Source organism: Pteropus alecto, unplaced genomic scaffold (genome assembly GCF_000325575.1).
Source record: "Pteropus alecto unplaced genomic scaffold, ASM32557v1 scaffold61, whole genome shotgun sequence".
Taxonomy (NCBI): domain Eukaryota; kingdom Metazoa; phylum Chordata; class Mammalia; order Chiroptera; family Pteropodidae; genus Pteropus; species Pteropus alecto.
In genome coordinates, this window is record NW_006434835.1 from 20,758,137 (window position 1) to 20,783,951 (window position 25,815).

General features: G+C 38.1%; 1 protein-coding gene across 4 annotated transcripts in view; it reads left to right on the forward strand.

The window, feature by feature from the left end:
* LTBP1 (latent transforming growth factor beta binding protein 1) overlaps positions 1–25,815 on the forward strand; it is a 204,125-nt gene that overhangs the window by 166,390 nt on the left and 11,920 nt on the right. For all 4 annotated transcript variants that reach the window (XM_015588228.2, XM_015588229.2, XM_015588230.2 and 1 more), the window contains 5 exons: positions 7,395–7,571; positions 8,288–8,368; positions 10,257–10,385; positions 11,047–11,187; positions 12,134–12,304. In XM_015588228.2, the coding sequence (XP_015443714.1) occupies positions 7,395–7,571; positions 8,288–8,368; positions 10,257–10,385; positions 11,047–11,187; positions 12,134–12,304 (699 nt within the window). The remainder of the gene's footprint in view (positions 1–7,394; positions 7,572–8,287; positions 8,369–10,256; positions 10,386–11,046; positions 11,188–12,133; positions 12,305–25,815) is intronic.

Below are 25,815 nucleotides of genomic sequence, written 5' to 3' on the forward strand. Positions count from 1 at the left end.
TAGGAAGCAAAGGCCCAGAGAGAAGTTCTAAGTGTTATTCTTAGGGTCATCTAGCAAATGCTTTGCAGAACTGGCCCAGGAACCCACCTGAGGGAGGGATCTTTTCGCTTCCATTCTACTTCTCAAGGCTGAGGACCCCATTGCACCAAATCTGAAACTTGGCTTCCTTTTCATTTAATTTTTTCGTTTTTCTCTCATTATTAAAATAATACACATTCTTTCTAGAAAATTGGAAAGTACAAAAATATGTCAAAAAAAAAAAAGAAAAAAAGAATATTCCCTGCAGTGTCACTGCTCAGGGATATTCTCTGTCACCATGTTGACCTCCAGTTTTTGTGAAGGGACATTCATGCTTCCTCTACCTCGACAGAACTGTCTCCGATTCGATCCTCAACATGCTGAAATCAGACCCCAGATCCGCATCTGAGTGAAACTCTTTTCTCTTGTGTCATCAGTGAGAGTCTGTACGCGAAAGCCGTTCATCTCACTGCAGACGCCACCGTCGGAGACGATGACAGTGGTTTTTCGTCTTCCCTTTGATTGATTTCAGGACATCACTCCTCCCTGTATCGTCTTGGACTGGTCTTTTTCTGTCTCATTCTCAGACTCTTTTTCAATTGACCGTTCCTTAAATAATAATGCCCCCAGGCAGCTGCGTATTTAGCCCTTTTTTACTCTATGTTCTTGTCTTGGGGTATTTTATCCTCTTCTCTGAGTTAACTCTTGCTTATGTGGTGGTCTGCCAAGGAAATAGCTTTTGCTTCCACCTCTCTCCTCAGTGCCTCCCTCCTATTTCCAGCTGCCAGTTATTGAACCTGCCTCGTAAGCATCTCGGCCTGAAATTATCCAAAACCAAATTAATCACCATTCCCTCTCCAACCTGTTACTCTTCCCGTGTTCACTCATTGATTCCAAACGTCAGTACTGAAAATCCTAAAGTCATAGTTTAACTTTTCTTCCTGTCCATCCAAGCCATATAACATCCTGCCAATTCTACCTTAGCAGCACCTTTCAGATCTCTTTCTGCCCGCCTTGTTACCGCTGCCCTAGGTCAGTCCTTCAGCATCTCTTACCTGGGCCCAGCTGTAGCCTCCTGACTTGTCTTCCTGTCTCTCCCATCAATCAATGCCTGCTCCACAGTGCTGCCACAGTTTACATTTTTAAAACTTGAATCTGGTTTTAAATGCTTTTTAAAACATTTAACTGCTTCCTACTGCCAAATCCATTAGCAGGGCGGCACAACCACTTATACCCTCCATTATTTCTCTTTGCATCCCCTGTAACCTAGTTCGCTGCTTAGCACAGTGCCTGGCACAAGGTAACTGTGGAATAAAATTGCCTCTCCACATTCGAGACTATGTCTCTTCTATGTCCCCCATTTCATTCCCAGTTAGTTCTACAGAATAAAAGTCAATTATTCATTTTATCGAAGATATAAAGGGCCCACTTCTATGGATGGATGTTAGCTCCTCTGTGTGCTTTGGTTAAGTTACAAGTGGTGCAAGAGAAAAAAAGAGCCTTTTCCTACTATCAGGACGTGTGCAAATCATCGTCATGCTCCTGACAATTGAACTCAAACACCATTCTTGTTCTTTCTTCCTAGAGAGGTCCATTGCAGGTTGTGTGTGTGTGTGTGTATGTATGTTTTTTTAAGGCAGGAAACCACATAATATCATTCAACTGTTATATTTGGCAGGGTAGGGATTTTTTTCTAATGTGTTTAGTTAACCTGTGAAATCAATTAACATTGAATTTTTTAAAAATAATTTCTGATTGGAAAATAATACTTTTGGTAGAAAAAAAAAAGTCAGTGAGACCACATTATTTAAAATGCAAACACTGTAAAATGTCATATAACTCCTGAGGTCTTATTGTGTATTTGTAATGGATCTATACCATAAATGTAGGTAAGGCTGAAGAAAATCTCTCTTTATTTTTTTTTAAAGTTGGGTTGGGTTTTTTCCTACATTTAGAGAGGATAGAACAGTTTAGCATGTACCAAACCATGCTTTTATTTTTATCTAATTTTCTGCTTGTTGTGTAGTACATAAAATAATATCTGACTTTTTAATAAATAGATGCCGATATTTGAATGAATTGACATACCAATTGATCAAAGCGACAGGCTCAAACTGTATATATAGAAACTATATTAATACTACAAAAGACACCCACACTTTTGAATTAGAAATACACTTTGGATCCTATAATTTGCTGTAAATAAGGCCTCAAGAGGGATGGTTTGTACATTTCCTCTTAAACGTTTCCAGGCGTTTTACATGCATTTCCCATTGTTGCTTTGCTCTCGTGGTCATCTTTACAGGCCCGCACGATGCGCACGTGTCGGTGACAGCCCTCGCGCTGCTGGGGCAGCTGCTCGTCTCTCCATCTCCCTGCGAGCTTCCTGATCCCACCCATCCCAGCGCGTGTCCGCCATCGCCTTTCTCAGCAGTGCTTTAATCTGCTTTCAGGAGGCTCTTCTTTCACCCACATCTGCCCTGACTTTTCCAGTGTCTAATAATATCTCCACAAATCCCAGACTTTCTCCTCTCTCCTTCTCCCAGCCTATTCCTCTCCCAGGCTCACTTCTCTCATTTTCTTCTCACTTCTTCACCAGAGAAACAAAAACAAATAAACAAACAAACTTCATTCAACCCGGCAAGTATTTATTCTCTTTTAAGTATGAGGCCCCAAGGCTTCCAACAGAGACTAGCATTTTCTTCTACCCCAGCCCCTAAGTCAGAAACACAGCTATCACGCGTTCACATGTTCATGCATCCCGCCTCCTCCACAGGCTCTTACAGTCATGTGCTGTGACTCCTGCAGACCAGGTGTCCCCTCGCCATGCTGTACCCACACGGAGCTAAGCACAGTTGTACTTTTTACTCCTCGCTCCTATAATACCTTATTTGCTGGCCAATTTTTTTAAATTTTAGTTTTCAAGAACTTGGTTCAAATGTCAACTCCTCCAGGCAGCCTTTTGGGATAGCCTTGCCCACCCCATCCTTTCTCAGTGTGACTTAGTTGCCCAGGACTTGCTCTCCCAGAACTGTCATGGCCCAACTCCCCACCTGATTGACCTCTTAAGGGATGGGAACTGTGCGAAGGAACCAACTTTCAAAGTACTTTTTCTCTTACACAAATATTTTTTTTCTCTCCTACTTCATTTTCTCACCTTTATTTTGACTACATTCATGTCTTTTACCATCCGAAGTTACCACCTTGCTACAGTCTCCCATGTTATTTGCATCCCTTTATATCTGGGCAATTTCTATTTTCAGTGCTTGTTGTTTGAAACAGATCAAATAACTTTCTCTTGAATGCCACTTAAAACACACGCATGCATCTCATATTCCTAGTCCTCGAATGAGAAAACTAGGGGGGAAAACAAGAAATAAAAACATTTCCAAGTTCTCTTTTACTCCACCTTAGACTATTACACTAGAATTTTTTTTCTCAGAAAAACATGAGTTGGTAAAAAATGTGAGCATGTATAGTGATTTTAAAAATTAAAAAGAGAATATAGCTTCCTAAGTAATTCCGTTGAAAGTAATTTACTGAACATGACCAAGCTCACAGAGTTTTATAAGTTGATGTGTTTTACAGGACTATGGCAAGCAGGTGTTTGTGATGGCACTCTGGTCATTGTCATAATCCTGACTGTCCCAGAGATTATAGAGAAGACTGGCTCATAAAGACTTCCAGAGCACATGGCAAATGAAAAGCGAAGTCAAACACAAAGGTCTATTTAGAATGCTCACATCAGCTTTAACCCAAAAAAAAAATGTTCCAGTTTCCCTCACCCCAACAGTAGACTTAAGATTAGACATACTTGGGGAAAGACTGAAGGAGGAAGCAATCCTGTAAGTGAATGTCCTCTTTTGTCTGATGAACCGAGAGAAGGAGCTTCTAGAAGCTTCTAGGAACTCCATAAGCAGAACTACAGCTCTGACCCACTCCTTTCTATTCATAGCAAGAGTACCGGATTGTGCTCTTAGTGACCCTGCAGCTGAATGCCACACCTGCGAGAATTATCTGCTGCCCCACCCCCATTTGTCTCAAAGAGAAGAAAAAGAAATGAAAAAAGACAAATCAAAATGAACTCTTGCTAGTTGAGACGCTAAGAAGCTGAGCCCCTTTGAAGAAGTCTGGGAAAGCATTAGGCACTGGGGCATCAAACCCAACCTAAATTTTCTCTCTGGACAGTGAAGATGTTTTAGAAACTGCATTGTCTGTCTCATGGAGTTACTCTGTAGAGCCCATGAAAAGGCCTCTTAAAAATTCCTTCCAAAAAAGAACACATGTAAAAAGTCCAAAAACTCAACTTCTTATCGCCAGTCATAGCCCCAGGATTAAAATACACAAATTGCTATTTATACGCAGATGTTAAGCCAACTTCTTAATACAGATTGAAAAATCAAATCTGAAAATGCTGGAGGAAAAGTAATATATTTCTCAGAAGTCCATGGCACAAAATACATATTATGGTAATCTTGTTCATAAATTATTTAAGAAAAAAGTCTTTTTTTAATGCTTGGCACTTCGTATAACTATTGATTTCTTAAAATTGTTTTCCAATAGAAACATCTCTCCCTTGATGCAGTGACCTAAACTCATAGAGATTCTTTAAAGAAATTACATTACATTTGTTTACTGATCAGAGTGTTCCCCCAAAGGAAAAAATGCTCTAGGAAGTTAATTATTTAAAGGTTAGGAAGATAGAGAAATTATAGTTTTTCACAGAATGACCTTTGTGGACCAGTTATTTAAAAAAAAAAAAAAGAATTCGCTTCTTTTTCCAGACTGTAGTGAGGATGAGGGCCTCACTAACCCTCAATTTCAGCTGTGTAAACATTGAACTTTCAAATCCTTGGAAAGAAAATAAGAGCAAAACTTGAAATAAGCAATGTAAAACCAGAATAATACAATGATTTTATTGATTGTTTCCCTTATGCAATAACCTGTGAATTTCCTTGTAAAGAAGAAGGAAAAACAGCAAAGATAAGTAACACGGATGAGGGCCTCACTAACCCTCAATTTCAGCTGTGTAAACATTGAACTTTCAAATCCTTGGAAAGAAAATAAGAGCAAAACTTGAAATAAGCAATGTAAAACCAGAATAATACAATGATTTTATTGATTGTTTCCCTTATGCAATAACCTGTGAATTTCCTTGTAAAGAAGAAGGAAAAACAGCAAAGATAAGTTTATCTTATTTCTTAGTTTCTATGCCATGAATATAACGAACATTGTAGGAAAGTGTTTAATATAATTTTCGACAAGCTTTAACTCAGGCAGGAGCTTGTGGTTTCTGATTACCTGTGGATATAGCAGTCTTCGGTGATATCCTAGTGAATAAGATTCCATTTTACACTAAATGTCATGACATACCTACAACTTTGTACACAAGGGGGCAAAAAGTTATTGAGCCCTTTTTTAGCACAAATTATAAATTCAATAGGCAAAACTAGTTGTGTTGCTGACTTGATTGATATTTCTGTTTTACATTCATTAATAGCTAGCTGCATTTTTAGGCCAACTGAATAATGGAGCAGAGCTGTTAATAGTAGTAGGGTGTCAATTTATTCACAGGTGTGGGGGAGAAATTTATAAAATGTTCTGCAGGGTTCATGATTGATTTAATAACAATTTAAAATACCTACCTTTAGTTTTCCAAATGATTCCGTGTGTAAGAGCTCAAAGCCTCTCCCGAAGAGAATGAACAAGTGGTGATCTATGCCGTGAGTGGACAAAGCACATTGCTGTCCTCTGCACGCTGGAGAAGCTAGATGAGATGAGGGATGTAGCAGGTTTTATCCAACTTCACACACAAGGAAATGATTTAAAATCACTTTATAAACTGCTGCATAGGAATCAGCATTTCAGTTTTTTTCCTGGACACTTATTCTGGGTTTGAATTTGTCATCAGCTATTAACACCAACTTAGAGTCCAAGCTGAAATCTGTCAAAGACAGAATAATCTGAGAATTAGTCAGAATCAAGTGTGCAAGGGGTCTTGCACATTCTTGTTGATGCTCTGTGTTCTAAGGGTAATAATACATGTGAAAGGTTGTTTTCTGCCTTGCTTGTTTTTAATGCCATAAAGAGGAAAGAAACAGCAATAGCTTTTCTGAGAGAATTTTATGTGCTTACATTTTAAAAACACCTTTGCTGTTTGGTATATTAATCAAGTTTCCACAGTCAACCTCACACAGCCAAAATAAATATAGAGAAAGCTATTGTGAAAATAACTCCTTACGTTTTCCTAATGTAATTATGTAACAACTTCAAAAAGAAGGTAAGTGTTGACATTACAGTCTTATCCTCCTGGGCAAATGTTTTCCCTTTGTCCCTACAGTTTCTTCGGGTTCAAGAATCTGGAAACAGCGTTCTCATGAAAAAAATTTATTAGAATTAATCTAAGTAGTTGTCTTGGTGGTAGTTAGCTTCGTATTCGATTCAGCAGAAAATGAAAACTTAATAAAGTCAAACTGGATCATAGGCTTTTAACTTCATAGTATGTGGTAGGGAAGGGATTAGATGACTGACTTGCCAAGTCTAGTCACAAAATATTGATCTTGATCTTTTTTAAAAGCACAAACTTGTTCCTAGGCTTCAAATCTGATGGGATTAAATCATTTTGGGTGTTATCTGGAAATAGGTTGATTTTGTTCTCATCATTTGTTTTCTGTCACATCACCTTATTTGTCTTTTATCACAGAGAGTTAAACTGAGTCTGTTAGCATGTATTTTCCTCTAGGACACACTTGAGCCTGGACTAGAACCCAGCCTTGAAATTTTATCATGAGTCAAACTGCCACACACCATTTACATTCAAAGTCATGTATTTGCAGCCATTTATGTGGTTAGATTTTCAATAATGAAAGATTATTTTAGAGACTCCAAGTTACTATGGTGTTTTTCTCTGTTCAGAAAAGATTAGGGGCATAATTGGTTCAAATATTTAACCACCTAAGGGTTAAATATTATGTGTGGCCCCACATCTCTGGTCAAGTGTTGGGGAAAATTTTCATTGGGTTAAGTAGGTGTTATGGCTCAGTAAAGAATGGTCCTATGTTTGGCAAGAAAGTAGATATGGAAACTCTACTCAAGGCAAATTTATAAGAATAAAGTAATTGGTTAATGTAAAAGGAAATGATTTTGACAGATTTACACTCTTGGGGTGTGTTAGTTAATCCACCCAAATTCAGGGTTCAAGTGCATTTTTATCTTGCAATGGAAGAATTCGACACTGAAAGTGGAAAGCAGCTTTTTCTGTAAGTGAAATGCTGCTGACGCATCCGGTTTTTACCATCATCGTGTCTTCTGCTCTGCTGTGGGACAGAGCTGATGTGTCTTGTCAACACTCTTTTTACTTTCTCCTCACTGTTTAGATGTAGAGATGGAGCAACCCAGAGAAGAAAAGAAAGAATGCTACTATAATCTCAACGATGCCAGTCTCTGCGATAATGTCCTGGCCCCCAACGTCACCAAGCAAGAATGCTGCTGTACCTCTGGGGCTGGGTGGGGAGATAACTGTGAGATCTTCCCCTGCCCGGTCTTGGGGACTGGTAAGAATCAGCCAAGTGATGGCTTCACACTTGTGTTTGGTCATGTGCTATCCACGGGTCGTAGAATGTTCTCATTTTGGTTATGGCATCGAAGCTTTGAAATAGTGACATTCACAGGTAGCTGCCATACTCGAATCGAGGTGAGATTACGTAATAGTAAATTTCATTCAGATGTGGAACCATCACTCTCATTTCACCTCAATACGAATTCATAAAGTTCTGTCCATCACCAAATATACTGTGACAGTGAGTTTCCATATGATATATTGGCAGAAAGATAATTCAGTTCTATCTCATTTTTAAGTTAAAACCAGTCCTTTTCACTAACGATGACATAGCATTATCCTTAACTAGAGATTGCATATTTAAGCTAAGGTTTTGCATGAAGGACTCTTAATAAACCTTTAAGATACTAGAGACCACAGTTATGGAGAAGTAAATCAAAACATGGGTAAATAGCATATGGGTGAACTAGGAAGGTTTATAAGAAATTACAAGTAAACTTCTGAAATCATTAGATTTATTTGTACCTACTTCATGATTTTCAAGATTATACTGAACTTATTTGCCTGAATTAGATGGCAAGATTTGCATTAAAGTTACTGAGTCTAAGAAAGCGATACTGAGTTTAAAATACACATTCATGGAAGATGTTGATGTTCTTTTCTTTTTTCAACTTCTTTCTTCTTTTTTTTCCTTGTCTCTCCTGAAATCAGCTGAATTCACTGAAATGTGCCCTAGAGGGAAAGGTTTCGTCCCCACTGGCGAATCCTCTTACGACAGTGAGAACTATAAAGGTCAGAATCAAGCAGTAATGAACTTGCAACGTTTGTGCATGCCAGACATTCAAGTAAAAGCATGGCTTGGGTTAGACAGAATAGAATTCTTCTGAGCCCTGGAAACTGATTAACTTAATTCTACCTTTGGAAGAAAGTTCCTGTGGACTCTGAGTAGAGTGTTGGGTGGCTCAGGAATCGGGACACTTACGGCTGTGTGAGGGTGGTATGTCACTTAACCTTCTGAGTTTCCATCGCTGAGATAGGAATAATGCCTCAAAACTTGTGAGAATTAAATGAGAATATATGTAAAAGTATCTACACAAAATTCTGTATTTGATACATTTATTCTTTTATTCCAGAAGTATATTAAAAGTCATATGTTAGGACCATATAAATTTGACCATCATCATGTTATAAAAGGTCATCAACAAAGTTAAAATTCCTGCTTCTTTAGAACTCATCCTACTGTGTCTAGGACCTTTTACTAATAGTGGCCACAGATTCATAATAAGGAATGAAAAAGAAGAAAGCAAAAGTAGATGTGTTTTATACATTTAATGCCATTAATCTCTAATTCTAAAATAAATATGCAGCCTTTTTATTTTGGTGAAATTTAAACCACATGTATGAATATTTCCTCATTAACAGCTCACTTTTTGACATTTCCACGATAGAGATGTTAAGGCCTTTTATATACAAAGTGATTTTTTTTCTGTAAAATTTAATATTGAAAACTGCTAAGTGGATGGAAAACAGACCAAAAACATTTTTTATTGCTCATCCTTTTTTTTGGAAAACTCGTGTTTTAATAATATGGTATAATTCAGTAGCTGGATAAGAAATTCCATGTGTGTTTTTAAAATACATCTACGATTTAGTCCAATTAAATAACAAGACTTGGTTGATGATATGTGTTTAATGGTTTTTCAAGTTCACAAATATCATATATTATGTTTTTGCAGGGATGTAGTTAAATCTGACTTTATATTATGGAACGAAGCCCCAATTTCACCACAAAGTTATCCCTTCTTTTATAGAAAAATTCCTCCTCCCCCTGTTTTAGCAGTGCTGTAAATGGTTAGAAGAATATTAGATTCAGATCCAAACAGTCCATATATTATGGACTTGATTTTGCCATTTTCCGGCTGTATAACTTTGAGCAATTCATCTGTGGCATCTTCAGTTTTTAAAAGGAGGACTAGATGACATTAGCTCTAAAATACAAGAACTGATGATGATAATAGCAGTTAAAGCAATAGGTAACACTTTTTGAGAGTATACTGAATTCTGTATGTGGATTTCCTATCATTTAATCCTTTCAGTCCTATCAGGTAGATGTTCCTATTATTTTAAATTTACCATTGAATAAACTGAGATGTAGGAGATGGTAAGCACTCTTAATTCTGTGGAGGAATGGTCTGCCAACAGCCTTAGCCACTGTGCTTTCATTAGCTCATCATTATCATCAATGAAGAAGACTTCTGCCAAATTCCATCATATTATTCTCTGTTTCCTTTGTTTCAACTAGTTAATGGGCCAAAATACACATTTATAGAAAAGCACATTTCTTAAAAGGCATAGTCTTCAGAGAATATTGTTGGTGCCATGGGAGAATTTCATAGACTATTTCATCAAATACTAGGTAGCATTCCAGAAACCATATTTAAAAATATACCTTCTCTCATAATGTTTTGGGCCTTGTTCCTCAAATATCACAGACAAACATAATTGTGCTTCTACATCTGTGAATTAGTCCTAATTTAAGAATTTTATGTTGCTATGTCTTTAAGATTCTTTAGAATATAAATATTACAGTGTCTAATGTGAAGCCCAGTATTGGTTAGACTCTTCTTTTTAACTGAAAGACTAACTTCTCTTTTTGTTGCTCGGTTTTTTTCCCCCATAGATGCGGATGAATGCCTACTCTTTGGACAAGAAATCTGCAAAAATGGCTTCTGTTTGAATACTCAGCCTGGTTATGAATGCTACTGTAAGCAAGGGACATACTATGATCCCGTCAAACTGCAATGCTTTGGTAAGTTTTAAAAGAATATAGTGTGCTGTGAAACTATATGGATAGAAAAAAGTAAGGTTATATAGTAAAAACAGTTTCTTTGAATCTAAATCATGTGTTAAAAGATCTGTAAATGTTTTATGACTCCTTTTCTAGAGCAAGGTTTAAGAAAATAAAAAAACCCTCCATACTACTATTTGAATAGATTTCAAACAAAGAGTTAATATTCAGTGTGCAATTATAATTCAGGTCATTTTTGGTCTGGGGAACCTCCTATTTCATCACTCATACCATGCGAGTGAAAGTCATTTTTTAAATACTGACCCAGACTTTCATGCTTAAGCGGAAAACCATATACACTAGGCAGAAAATCATAGCAAAAGGAAATAACTTGAAAACTGTCATAACAAGGCATTTTATCTTAAATTTCTAAGCATATCCTGTCCTTAAATGTTTTCTTTCCATATTTAATATCAGCAGCAACAGGGCAACATTATTTTTCCACTCAATACAACTTCACAGTTTTATAGTCAGAGCTCTTCTCTTTTGGATGATAATGTGTAGTTAATTAAAATGTGGTGGCCCCTGGAATCTGGACTCAATTTAGCAGTGTATAAACTTTGGTAAGTGTATGAAGTACAACTGAATGCTGATTTTCTTTAATAATTGTTTTTCTCTTAAGATATGGATGAGTGTCAAGACCCCAACAGTTGTATTGATGGCCAGTGCATTAATACAGAAGGTTCTTATAACTGCTTCTGTACCCATCCAATGGTCCTGGATGCTTCAGAAAAAAGATGTATACGACCAACTGAATCACATGGTATGTTTGGATGGAAAATGCAAGCCTGCCCAAATGTCATAAAGTTTTCCTTTTGACTGAAATGTGAGCTATTGGAAAAAAGAAAAATTGATTCCTTGGGTATTTGGAAATAATTAAAATGAGATGATGAGAAAAATCATAAGATGCATATTATCAGTCTGTGGGAGTTTTAATACCCTGAACATAGTCATTTAATGGACGACAGAGGATGGAGTGGCTGAGCAGGTGGCAGAGCTGTTCCATGCCTCAAGAGTTAAATTGATCATACTTAACTCTCAAAGGCAGATAAGAAAGATGTACATTCAGGGGAAGATACTTAGGTTTCCTAGATGGCACTGAAGGACATAGATGAGTCTGGGCAGAACAGAGGGTGGAGTTCAACAAGGAGGTGAAGAGCCGTGAAGTCCATTGATAGGAATCCCTGTTGTTCCCCAGTGACATCACATCAGGAGACAACTTTGGATGAGGTCAACGGAAAGGTAGAAATGTTAGGATTGAAGACTCCAAGGTAAAGTGTCACTAGTCCAAGGCTTTGGCAGATGAAATGGGTGAGAAAGCCTAAATCCAAAAAATGTTATCTAGAAAGAAATGGTAGGATTTGACAGAGGAGTAAATGTGAAAACACAAAGGTTGAAGGAATAACAAGTCCATCGGGATTATGAAATCTAGGCAAGATAGTGGGGTATTTTATGTGATGATGGAAGCTATAGGATATAATTTGAACATAATGGACAGGTCGAATTTGAGCTGATGGAATGTCATCCTGTTGGAGATGGCAGAGGTTCAATCCATGGAAAGACCAGGCTGGCTTCAGACTTTTACTTGGACGTCAATCTTAGAAACAGGAAATAGGGATGGAAACTTTGAGACTTGCTGGCTTCCACCACAGTGTTCACGAAATAGAAATAACAGTGCACTTGTCATGGAACCATGTCTTTCCTTTCAGAACAAATCGAGGAAACCGATGTCTACCAAGATCTGTGCTGGGGACATCTGAGTGAGGAATATGTGTGTAGCCGGCCTCTTGTTGGCAAGCAGACGACTTACACTGAGTGCTGCTGTTTGTATGGAGAGGCCTGGGGTATGCAGTGCGCCCTCTGCCCCATGAAAGATTCTGGTGAGTCCTTACCCAGTTCTTTCTGCTGGAGGCCTTTGAGAACAGGTTCTTCTCACTTCCTTTGCAGCCTGACAGTTTTCTTTTACTTGTATATCTTCACCTTTACTCCTTCTATCTGACTTACACCAGACGTATATGTGTGTAGGCAGGGGAAGAGCAGGATTGCATAAACATCTGGCTTCTGGTTTACCTCCAATTCAGACGCTTTCATTAATTTTTGAAACCCTCATTCCATTTCCCCAAAGAATGATAAATGACCCAAAGAAACACGCAACTTAGCAATTGGTAGCAGAGGTCCTTAGAATTTATATTTCCTGATACTTCATTTTTTTCTACAGCCCTTCTCATTTCTAACAGAAGATCTACATAGAGCAAAAAGTATTAGAGACTATAAAAAAATTAGACACTATAAACAAAATCTCGAAATTTTTATGCCAATCTGTGAGAAAGTGAAGAAAGGGGTTAGGACAATAAAGGAGAAAAATAGAAAGTAAGTGAAAACGTATTTGAACAAATCTTTCAAGTTTTAGATCTGGGCGTAAGCCTTTGGTTGAATGGAGAGAATGCAACAGACTAAGCTTTTGATTTCATCCCCCCTCTTCATGTTGGGGGCAGGCCAGAAGGTGCCGACTCCAGGCTCCCGGGCCTGGCTCTTTGGTGACTATTGGGTTGTGTACTGATTGCATATTTCTTTTCTCACCACTGTAGCTACTTACTGCTTATCAAAGGAAAGCCCTTGAAACTGTTTGATGTATCATTCTGTCTTTGACTATAAAATCAATGTGTTAAAGCTAGGAAGATGCATGCATGTAAAGTGAGTTTATAATGGACAAATTCTCAGAATGGTCAAGAGGGGGAAGAATTTCTTGAAATGAGGAAACGCATACATTTTTAGTTAATTTAATTAGAATGCAACTTTGAAGCTATTTCATAAATTAGCTTTGCAGCTTGGAAATAAAGTAACACCAATGTAGCATTAAAAAAGAAATTGGTGATGCCATAAAAGGACAAGGAATAGCAAAGGATAAAGAGCAAATACATGAAGAAAGAGATGGTGGTGATGGTACCCCAGTGATGGAAAGAGGGCAGGTTCTGGGGCAACACCGGCTGGGTCTGGAATCCAGGACTGCCCACGGCAGATGCGTGACTCAGGAAGACTAATGTCACCCAGTGCAGCAGCCCATCTGCAGAAACGGAGCCATCTGTTTTGTGAGGCCTGGGAGGATGTATGTAGAGCAGGAGCACAGGGAGTTAGCATTACTATTATTAGCATTGTTATTGTTGTTTGCATTCTTAGCATTACTATTGCCTCTGTCCCTGGAAGCAGCTGCCCCAAGGAGAGGGAAATGAAATCCATAGGGGGTGGGTACAGTGGGGCTTGAACCATCTCTCAGGACGCTATAATACCTCAACTCTGTTTTTCTGCACAGCACTTTTTATTTAATTTTTTCAAAAATAACATATATTCCTTCTAAAAAAAAATCATCAGAGATGTTATGTCCCCCTCCTACTTACTCCTTCACAGTTCATCTCTGCACCTTAAAGATGTTCAGTCTTAACGGCTGGTTTGTTAACAGCCAAGCCTTTTTCTTATACATTAAGCATTGTTATATATTCATATTTCTATTAGTTATTGTCATATATTTATATTTAAGAGAATATGTAAAACCGAACTCTGTATCATCGATCTAAGTCACAGTGTGTTTTTTGTTTTCATCGCTGAAATTGGGGCATCTAAAAGCGGCCGCAAGCCGTTTTTCCCCACGTTTTAACGTTTTTTTTATATCAAGATGCATTTTGCAACTTGTGCTATCTTAGAATTGATGAGAGATAAAGGCTGCATAGACTCTGCTTTATGGATGGGCCATGTTTTATTTCCTCACGTCCAGCACTGGACATCGGGGTAGTCTATCCGCCCACTCCCCCCGCCTTGCCTCACCCGGCCTCAGTCTTGATTTTTTTTTTTTATTATAAACAGTGCTGCATTGAATTTTGACGTATGTATCCTATATATACCTACAGGGGCAGCCCAGTAAGAAAATTCCTACAAATGAAAATACCGAGTCAGGAAGTATGTGCACTTTAAATTTACTCTCCAAAAATATTGTACAAGTTTACACTTACATTGGCAGTGTTCAAAATGCCTTGTGCCTCATACCCTTCTACCACTCAGTCTTAAAAATTGTTTTTTTCAGATGGGTGAGAAGGGTATCTTACATGCATCTCTGTTTCTAGGGGATGTTAGCATCTTTTCCATGTCTACAGGTGATTTGTATTGCTTTGTCAGTGATTTATTATGTCCTTTGCCCATTTGTTGTTGTTGTTATTGTTGGACTCTCTCTTTCTTATTGATTTGTAGCAGCTTTGTACATATTTTGCTCACAACCCTGACATTTGGGTTGTGCTATGCTTGCTGTCATGGAAACTCTTCTATGAAAGGCTTTGCGTGTATCTACTGCATGTAAATCTGACAAGTCAGTGCCTTTGAAAATCAAATTTAATTGACTAAGTTTTTAAAAGAATATTCAAGTATTTTGCTGTTAGAAATTAATCTTAGACTATTACATCAGTTATTTTTAACCGAGATTTTTACAAAACAAAATTTTAAATATAAATTTGAGCAAATACATGTGAACAAATATATGCTGTATAATATTTTCAGGAGAGTTTGGGGTATCAGGAAAAATAGTACCATGTGTCAAATTTTTTAAAAACTTAGCATCAATGCTACTCTCTTTCTAGTTTATATATGCAAGGAATTATGATAAATTCTCCAGAAAGAATGTCTAGTATATAGTCAGCAGTTTTCAGTCTTTTATTTTTTTAAACAATGGTTGTCTTTGTCAACTGAATTATTATTTTTACCCTCCAAGATATAAATTTATTAACATCAGAGATGCTGGGGGGACTGGTTGGGAGAAAAACCACCTAGGCTCTTGGGGTATCTGTGAAGGACCCCAGGGTTCCAGGGGATGCGTGGAAAGCACTGTTCTGGTGGATACTAGACTTATCAGGGGATTATTTCATAAGGCATATAAATGCCTAACCGTTATGCTGTGCACCTGAAACTAATATATTATTGAACGTCAACTGCAATTTTAAAAAATTAAAAAAAAAAAAAAAAAAGCACTGTTCTAAGTATGTAAGTTGGAGTATAGGAATTAGGCAGCCAGAAGAGTATTTCTTTTATATCCTGAAAACGATGGGCCTAGAAGTCAACTTAGGGATCATCTATTCTGAATCCAGAGAAACGTCCACAGCAAGGAGCAGTTTGGCCAGAGTCAGTCTGTGATTAGCAGCTGACATCCTAGTCATACCTACATGAAACCACCTCCCGTGGAGCACATTGCTACTGGACTATGGAGACTAAGAGCTAGAGCATAAGATTAACATTTGGGCTCTGGAATCAGGTTACCTGGGTTTGACTCTTGGTTTGGCAAACGTCTTACCTGAACAGCCTTGTTCTTTGTCTCACTTTTCTCATGTGAAAATAATATCACCTGCCTCACAGGGTTGTTGTGACAATTAAATCAGTTGATGGACGAACACTTAGAATAGTGCCTGACACATGGTAAGCATTCAGGGGATATTAACAGCTATCACTACTCCTGCTAGGTGACTCAGATCCAATGCAGTTTTAAATATACCTGAAATGCAAAGATCTTATAAAATATACAATTACCTAATAGCATCTAACAATGAATTAAGGGTAGACAAATACAGAAATAATTGTTTCTTACAGTAAACTTTCTCTTCTAGACCATTGATTCATGAACGTTAATGGGCATGTTGATTACCTGGAAATCTTATCAAAAGCAGATTCTGGTTCCAAGGTAGAGGGAAGTGGGCAAGATTCTGCATTCCTAACGAGTCCCAAGGTGAAGCAGCTGCTGCTGGACCTCAGACCACATTAGCAAGGTTCTAGAGACATCTAATAGCAATCCAGCTTGATTTTATTAAAACTGACTTTAATGTTGTTACTACTTTCATCAAAGAGGAAGCAAAGAATTTGTGAATTTTAAAACTGATATGCTCATAATTTCTGTCGTTAAACCTTTTAAATATCCCATTTGTGGGTATCTTGATAGTTGAGAAGGACACGATTGTCTTTGTGTTAGTCTAAGCACTGGATGGATTCATCCCAGTGCATCAGGCACTGAACCTTCCAGTTTCCCTAGGAGCGCACCACTGCTTTGGGGAACAATTAGTTACTGATGGAAACAGTGCTGGAGGAATTTGAGGAATAAATCGCAGCACTTGTCATCAGCTTTGAGCATTAAAGTGCAGTGTAAAGTAAAGTTTTGGCTTCAGACTAGGCTTTCACACTTCTGGTCCAGTAGGTCATGGGCACTAATTCTTGCTAAGGCAGTGACTACGTCTGTGAATACTGGTAGTTGGAGGAGGTAGGAGCGGCTCCTTAAACAGTGTTCTCTGAAGTCAGATGGCATCTCGTGGACCGTACCACATGCAGGGAAGATGAATGGAGGGTGATGGATTGTGTCAGAGTAACTTTACATGAGGAGAATTGCATGGTTGTATATTTCAGTACAGTTCTGGGGTTGCTTAGGATTTCATTTCAATCCTCCACTGAAGTCTTGGAGGCCAGGCCAGGCATTAGAAGGTTCTAGACCATTACAGGTGGCACTGCAGATGCAACAGTAGTCAGTTTTGTAGAGGTGTCCTGTACTGGCAGTCGCCCTTCCTCGACCTCTGGAGGCCTCGGTTCCCTTATTCTCGTTCCTGCCTCCTCTTCCCCTTTCAGTGCCATCTAATCCTGCCCTCTCTTAAAAGATTTGGGGGGAGGGGCTGACCCACTTTGGGAGGACCCACAGATCTGAGCTCTTCATCATGATAACATGCCAGCTTCTGAGAGAAAAAGCTATTTGGAAAACCAAGTCAGGAAAAGCAACCATCATATCCACATAATGAATGAGAGAGGGTACTTATTGCTTGACATTTCTGGGAATTTTTAGTGCCATGCTGGAAGAAAATCCTGGGACTATCAGAACTTTGACATCTTTGGTGAATGTAGAGTTTACTGGATTTTCTGTAGCTGGATTTTTCTGGATCTCGACTATAATAAAAAACGATGATAGATTGCATGTACACAGCACAGTGCCAGGCTGACTGTTCAAAATGCTTTCCATCTATTAAGTTATTCTACAAGCCATTCTCTGAAGGAGGTGTAAGAACTGACTCACAGGAATTTTTTACCTGTCATGGTCACGTACCAGTAAGTGGCAGATTCAAATCCAGGCAGCCTGGCTCAACTCCGTGCATCTTACCCACTTCGGTGTAACTCCGGTCCCTTTTGCCCCAAAGTCTCAGAGCTCATCTTAGATAAATGGTATCCCTCAGAATATAAAAGTAACCAAGTGAAAATTAAAGCTGAGGTTTTTAAATTTCCTCATGCATTGTATGCTTAGAGAAGAGAAAAACTACATCTTTAGAGTTAGGCAGCAAAATGAGTGGTGATGTTTCATCGACTCTGTGTCAGAGTTGGTGGGCATAATAGATAATATATATTTGATGCATTAATAGATTAGAACAAGTCAGCAATTCTCAGTAAATAAAACCATTGGCAACCCTAGCACTTATTGAAAATAATTTTTTAATGTTTTCTATTTATTAATACTCTTAGAAGTATAAACTTAAATTTTTGGGAAAACGTATCTATGGATTATAAGATGTGTAGGATGCTATTATCTTAGGGAAATAAATACTTGTCTACTTGCAAATGAAAGAAAATCAGACACATTTGAACACTGGAATCTAAAGTACCCAGGGATCCCAGTGCCTGTGGTTATCTCGTTAAAATAATTACACTTAATTAGACTTATTGTATGTAAATTGAACATAAAGACTTGAGAAAGTCTTGATCTAAAACTTCGAAGCTAGGAAATTTTCTTTCTGGGACACTTAGTGTGTTGGGAGAGTGTCACCTACTGGTGGTATAATATATTGCATCACAGGTGTTTTAACCTTAAGTATTCCTGATGAAAGTCGGGCATGGAAAGGTGAGAGTGGTTTAAAAAAATCTCCAGGAAAACTGACGTGCCACAAAAGAAATTGGCAAATGTTTAAAAGGTTTTGTAAAACACTAGTATTGATCAGAATGCAGAGGTATAAGTCTTCTCCATTTTGCTGAGAGAGCGGTTTGAAGATATAGATATATAGATATGTTTGATTCAAAAATCCTAGTTCTGGGAATACAGATTATCCTGTATTTGACTGCCAGGAAGAAAAATATAAGAAAAATTTGAAATCAATTCTCTCAGTAGGGAATTGGTTGATAATTTTTGGTGCATACATACAGTGGAAAATACTGTACAGACTTTTTTTTTAAAGGAGGCATATCTATAGATCACAATACAGAATTATGTCTAAATCTTATTTTTAAACAATACAAAGAACAGCATGCTTAGTAAGCTATTACATGCAAGGTGCATTTCAGAGTAAGAACCATGTCTGAAATGCAATCTAAATTATTTATAGTTTACATGTTTCAGTTTTAGTTAAGTTATTTACATATTCCTTCATTTCATTTTTTACTGACCACCTACTATGTAGTAGGCAACAAACTTTGAAACAGATGTACACTTTGTATTTGCATGAAATTTAAAATTAATTCTGTAAATCTAACATCCCATACAATTATGTTGTATTGCTAAATTAGTTTATTCCTAAATATTGTCTCATTTAAGTGTACAGATGATACCCTTATACAATAAATTTCCCATTTGCTATGATACACAGTTTTTGAATACTTCCTAACAGCTATTCTACCCCCCCACCCCATTTGTTCATAAAGTTTTACTAAAGTTAAAGAACTTGGAATCTGCCTCTGAGCAGTTGAGCTAGTGATTTCTTCCATATCCACGCGTGGCTCTTATGTGTTCCCGAAGATCTCAGTGTAAGTTTCATAATACCCTTGGAGGTGTGAAGGAAGACAGGGATTTGACTCATGGACTAAACTTGAACAAATATTGTAACTGGGCAGTGGTTGCAAAAGGCCTTTCAGCAGTCATGGTTTAAAGGCTTTTCCAAGAAATATGTTTCCAAAAAATGTTAATAATAACTTTGGAACACCCTGCGTGTGAGGCACAGTGCGTGGTCACCGCCTTCTTTTTTAGGCAGCCCAGGGATCTCGTCCTGCTTTTGGCACTGCTTCTGTCAATTGCACTGGACAAGTTACTTCAGTTTCCTTTAGCCAAAGTTGAGAACTCTTTTGTGAGGTTATGGTAATTAATACTCTCTGAGTACAAAAGCATTTATCATGTTGATCATAGATCCTGAACACTATGATTAAAGAAAGTGTAGCTGTTAATAAACTACAGTGGAGAATCAAAATCAAACTGGAAAAAGAGAAAAGGTCTCCTAAATGGAGTGGCTCCCATGCCGGCACACAGAATGAGTACACTGTACAGTGTACAGAGAATGAGTACGCTGTACAGAGTCTCAGTGGTAAGTGGCCCAGTTCCACTGGGACTTAGTTCTTAGGATCCATGGCCCTGGATTATATTGGACACCACATGGGATTGCAAGTAAGCTTATTTACAGTGTCTCTTTTTTGAAAAGATTCTTTTATTTATTTTAGAAAGCTTTCCCTTGCACTTCCCACCCCCGAAAGGGGTGAAAATACTTTTCTTGCTATAAAAAGATGATTGCAAAATAAAATTTAGTAGTGAATTATGCACATCGAGCTTTGTGATTTCAGGGGATCGTCATGTTACTTTCCTCATTTCTAAAATGGCGGTGACAGCAACATCTGCCTCAGGATCGTTGGAGGGTTAAATGTGATAACACAGTGAGATGTTTGATTATAGTAAATGCTTCATAGGTGTTAGCAGTGATTATGAATCAAATCCTATTCCAGGAAACATTGAGCTAATGACTGTTCCCCACTGCAACCTTGTTATACAGTGCTAGAAATCTCTTTGAAAGGAGGCACAAATCAAAGATGACGAGGGATGGAAGAGTGTTGAAGGACATGGGATTTTTAGTGCAGTGGCTCTCAAGAGAATAATAGGGCAGATAAAATTAATAAAAGCTTTTCTCCAACTACACATGACTCCCCTCAAGAATCAAGTGTCTTTTCCTCGAGGGATGTGTTCACACCTTCAAGATTCCATGCCACACTGATGGCTTGGACTAATGGCACACTTCCTGGTCCCTGTAAAGTAAACTGGTGTATTAGTCAGGGTTCTCCAGAAAAACAGAACCAATAGGGAAGCGATTGATTGATTCATTCATTCCCTCATTATAAGGAATTGACTCATGTGATTATAGAAGCTGCTAAGTTCAAAATCTGCGAGGTGGTGTGGGAGCTTCAAGGAGAGCCAGGGTTCCAGGTCAAAAGCCGTCAGGCAGGAAGAGGCAGAGTTGACGATGAAGTCCGAAGGCAGTCGGCAGTGGGCTGGAGAAATGTCTCTTACTTAAAGGAAGGTCAGTCTTTCTGTTCAATTCAGGCCTTCAGCTGATTGGATGAGGCCCACCCACATTACGGATGGCAGTCTCCTTTCCTCGATCTACAAATTTAAGTGTTAGTCTCATCCAAAAACACCGTCACAGAAAAACCCAAAATAATGTTTGACAAACTACATCTGGGCACCCCATGACCTATTGGAATTAGCCATCACAACTGGATTTGAGAAAAAGGTTGAGAACTAGTTAAAGAAAATATTTGTATTTCATGGACCTTCTCCACCCCGCTTTACCATCCTATACAAACACACACTTAAGGAAGGGCTTTAATTTTCAGTTTGGAGCTAACCGTTGTTCTTTCTCCTCTCCAGACATACACTGGAGAAAGAAGGACAGGGAAAAGGTCAGATACGTATTGCTGGACAGGACTGTTATGGCAGGTCAGGACCTCTTGACCAGACTGGGAAAGAGATACAGACTTGTGAAAGGGCATAAGTAAACAGGAATGAATGACGGAAGAGCCAGGTGCAAAAAGGGATCAGAACATCAGAGGAAAAATACTAGAAATGAAGCTACAATGTGGATTTTTAAAACAACCTTGTCTTTGGCAGATGCCCTAGACCAGGGGTCCCCAACTCTCAGGTTGTGGACCATACAGATCCGTGACCTGTTAGGAAGCCAACTGTACAGCAGAAGGTGAGCAGCTGGCAAGCAAGCAAAGCTTCATCGGTATTTGCAGCCTCTCCCCAGCGCTAGCATCATTGCCTCAGCTCCACTTCAGATCATCAGGCATGAGATTCTCATACGAGCACTGGTCCCCGGAGCCAAAAAGGTTTGGGACTGCTGCGTTAGAGGAAGAGGAAGCAATGGGCAAGTCAGTCACATTTAAGTTATGATCACATTTAATCATTGATTAAAAACAGAAGGAACATGGTTTGCCTTAGAATAGGGAAAGTTATAAAGAAAACAAAAATCAAACCCCCATAGAGGGAAACACCGACTCTATTTCCTGCTAAGCTGCTGGAGACAGAACTTGGAGTGTCTTAGAACAAACTGCAATTCCCAAACTCAGGTCCCTGGAGTCAAGGTGAGGCAGCTGAGAGGACCAGCGGACCTTGCTAAACTGCAAACCCAAGCATTAACTTTCTGAGAACTAGTCGAAGCTATTGTCTCAGTGCCCTCAATGACAATTAAAGGACAGTTAAATGTGGGGCATTTGATGGAAAGATTTCCAGTTGGTATGGTGAGCAGTTCTGAAATTTTAGACTTTGGAATGTCAGTTTTATTCAGTGCTTATTTTTCTGAAAGCTATACCACATTGACATGCTAAGAAAGAATTTGACCATGCTCTGCTATATAAAATATTCTGAATAGGGAATAAATTTCATTATGATTATAATTGCACTGATGTCCTGTTAGAATCTGTCTAATTTAGAGCCAAAGTAGAGAAATTAAGACATGCGTGTAAAATGAACAACCTGATCACCAAAACAACACTTTTATTTTTACTTAACAAGCAATCCGATCTATCTCAAAAATAAAATTTTTAGCAGTTTAAATATTCTCCCTTGAAATCAGAGATTATAAATAAGCATTCAGTTTTCTAGAAATGCCTAGTCAATGTTATTTTTTTCCAGGTGATTTGCTCTTTCATGGAAATTTTACTTTCACATATTTTCAATTTTATTGCTGTTGTGATTTTTTTTCTCTTCAATGATAGCAGTAGTTGAAATGTCCTCTAAGAAGAATGAACTATGAGTGGGACTATGAGAAAATCACTGTCCATTATTATTTAAAGCTCTGTTCTGTATTTGAGGTTTTGAATTCAAATAATGTTGTATTTATTTTGACCTTTTCTTACTCTTATAAGACAACTGTACTAGAATAAAGCCACTGGCTGCCCATGTCTTTTAAACGTGGACCTCGTGGCCAGAGCAGACAAGCCTGGCAAAGGTGGGGTAAGGGATAGTTTATATACTGTCCCTTTATGCAGCAGACAGATTGTGCCTCTTGTAATTGGGAGAAAAAGTTCTAGACGGTGCTTAGAAAGCTACCAGATTCTTGTCTTTGTGTTGACACAAATCTGCAAAGAGCAGAAGCTGGGGAGATCATTGTTTTGCCCATCATCAGTAGCCAGTATCTTAAAAAAGAAGCAAACTACAAAAGGTTAGCTCACTGAGAAGCTACAGACACGACAATGCCTTCTTTATGCTGCCTGCTGAGCTTCAAGTCTCAGCGGCCGGCAGGGCCATTGTGAGCAGTTGTGCCGGTGGCGCACTGCTTAACTCTAGAAAATATCATTTAAATGTAATCTATGAGCACCTACAAAGGATAGCCAAAGAAATCACTGTCAGAAGGAAGAGCTACTAGTACCCTATGATTCTGAGTAGATCAAGAGAAGGTAACGAGAGATTCATTTCAGATTAAGATAAATAACAATATATGAGAAAATCTTAAAACTCAGATAGGGATCTTAAAATAGTTCAGTTTTGTTTTGCAGTGTTATCTTATTTCTTATAATTGAATGGAAGGCATATTTAATAATCACATCGACTATGTTTAGTGTTACTTTAATATTACGTTAAATACCCAGAACTTGTTCTTCAGATAATAATGAATTCAGCAGTATATCTTTATCTCATAACCTTGAGGTCTATATCTGTGAATATTAATCCAGAATTTTGAATAAATATTAATATAGCTTTCTCTGCTTCAAAATTTTAAAAAATAAGATTAAAATAACATACTTTAAAACACATTTATCTTTACCCTTATAATTTAGTAATTTATTGTTTTTATTAAAAGAAAATGTTATATTTTGAGAATTTATCCTAACTCGACTTTTGGAATATTATTAGATTTCTCTGGACCTCAGTTTCTCCAGCAGAAAAATGAATGAGAGACTGTCCATGCTTTACAATGCGTTAAATTCCATGTCAGTCATTCTGAAAACATCCAGGTAAGCACCACCCAAAGGCAATTGCATCCTCTAGTGGTGGTTACCTCATAATAGAGCCACAGTTTCAATGACAAAGTGTCCTTCAGCCTAATAGTAAAAATCTTCTATTTAGCATCACAGAATATGTAAACTAGAAAAGACCTCAAACATCAACTAGTCTAGTTTCCCCATTTTATTAAAAATAGAAAAGTTAGATGAACTCCAGACTTAATATATATAAAAGTTTTCCGGTATATTTTTTGTTTCTCTTGATTTTTTTTTTTGAGGTGACATTCACATAACATAAAATGAAAAGTTTAAGTGAACAGTTCACTGGCATTTAGTACATCTGCTATGTTGTACAACATCCACCACCCCCCACCCCCCGCCATATTCTCAAGCACACACTTAGCTCCACTTTTAAAATAAATCTTACTTGGTTAATGCAAAAAGTGAAATAGAAAAAATAAAATGTGTTCCTTATATGTTATGCACACTTACTTATTTTTCCTAATTCTCGAATTCTCAGATTGTCACTTCAGACCAGTACCGAAAAAGCAGGAGAGGAGGAAATGGTTTATCTGTCCTTGCAAATAGAAAAAAATATAGAGTGGATCAGTTTAGAAAATTAACACGGTGACCTTTCCTGTTATTTACCTCTTTGTTTCTTATTATATTGTTTACTTTTGTCTCTTATCAAATGTTAGAGGTTACCTCATTCCTAATTTCTTCAGGTTGTCCGAATGTAATACCTAATGATATATTTCCAAACCCCTAGATATTTAGAAATGGGGAGAACCTTTTATGTAATTTCTAATAAGACATTCGTAAGTTATCAATCATTATTTTAAGGTTTTCATGTGCAGCATAATTTAATACTCTTACAAGTATATAAAATTTGAATCCAGGTTTTAGAAAGCAAAGCGAGTCTTCATGTTTTGGCATTCAGACCCAACAAATCTTTCTTTTCAGTTAGAGTCTGGCTAAATAAACAGCAGTCTGATGGGAAATGCTGGGCGTGGCTGAACTTGGGAGGGGGGCAGCAGTAGGTGGAGGTTGGGTGGGGGAGCTGGATGGGTCTGTGGCCCACGAGTTTCCTCAGAGCATTAACATTTACAGGAGTCCCACAGAAGGTAAACCCTGCCAAGACTTTAGACTTCATTACTTCCCTGTTCTCAACAAGTACAATTTAATTGAACATTAAGCAATTTGATCTCTTTCACCTAATAAATCGAGCAAATTCAATAAACATAAATCCTGCTAATGACAGAGCCGACCCTGGTGGGGCTGAGCTCACCAGCACTCGTGTTCATTACTCTCCCTGGAATTTCCGTCACAAACGCTTATTGCTGAACTGAGTCCTCACCTGATGCTTAAGGTCTAAGGGAGTATACTTAGTCATTTTCTTAGGGTTTCAGAAGGGCAGCTGTGGACTAGAAAGAACATGGTTTTGTAGATAGACCCATTTAGGTTCAAATCCCTCACCTAAACTAGGATTTCACACTCTAAAACTTAATTGTCGTATTGGAAACAAAAGGAGCAAATTACAATGATTTCATGTGGTGGTTCTGAGATTTAAAAGAAAAAGTATATGCGAAAGTACATAACACCTGGCACATAAAAGCCTCATAGAAGATGTTAGCTAACTTTTCTTTTTTCGACTGTTCTTGAGCAGGGCTCGAGAGGAGCCAGCATTTGTGTGGTGCTTTTCTTTCCTTAACGCTTTCTTACCCATTATACAGGAGTCCCCCCTTACCCATGGGGGGTGCGTTCCCCGGCCCCCAGGGACACCTGAAACCATGGAGCGTACCGAATCCTGTATGGACTATGCTTTTTCCTATGCGTACATACCAGTGGTAGAGTTTAATTTATAAAATAGGCCCAGTAAGAGATTAACAACAATAAGAAAATAGAAGAGTATAACAATATACACTGTAATAGAAGTTATGTGAATGTGGTCTCTCTCTCTCTCAAAACAGTTTATCGTAGCGTACTCACTTTTCACTCGATGGGGACACTTCCAGTCATATCCGAATTGCCAGCACCACTACTCTTGTGCTTTGGGGGCCATTTTTACATGAAATAAGGGTGACTTGAACACAAGCACTGTGGTGCCGTGACAGTCAGTCTGATAACTGAGAGCTACTGA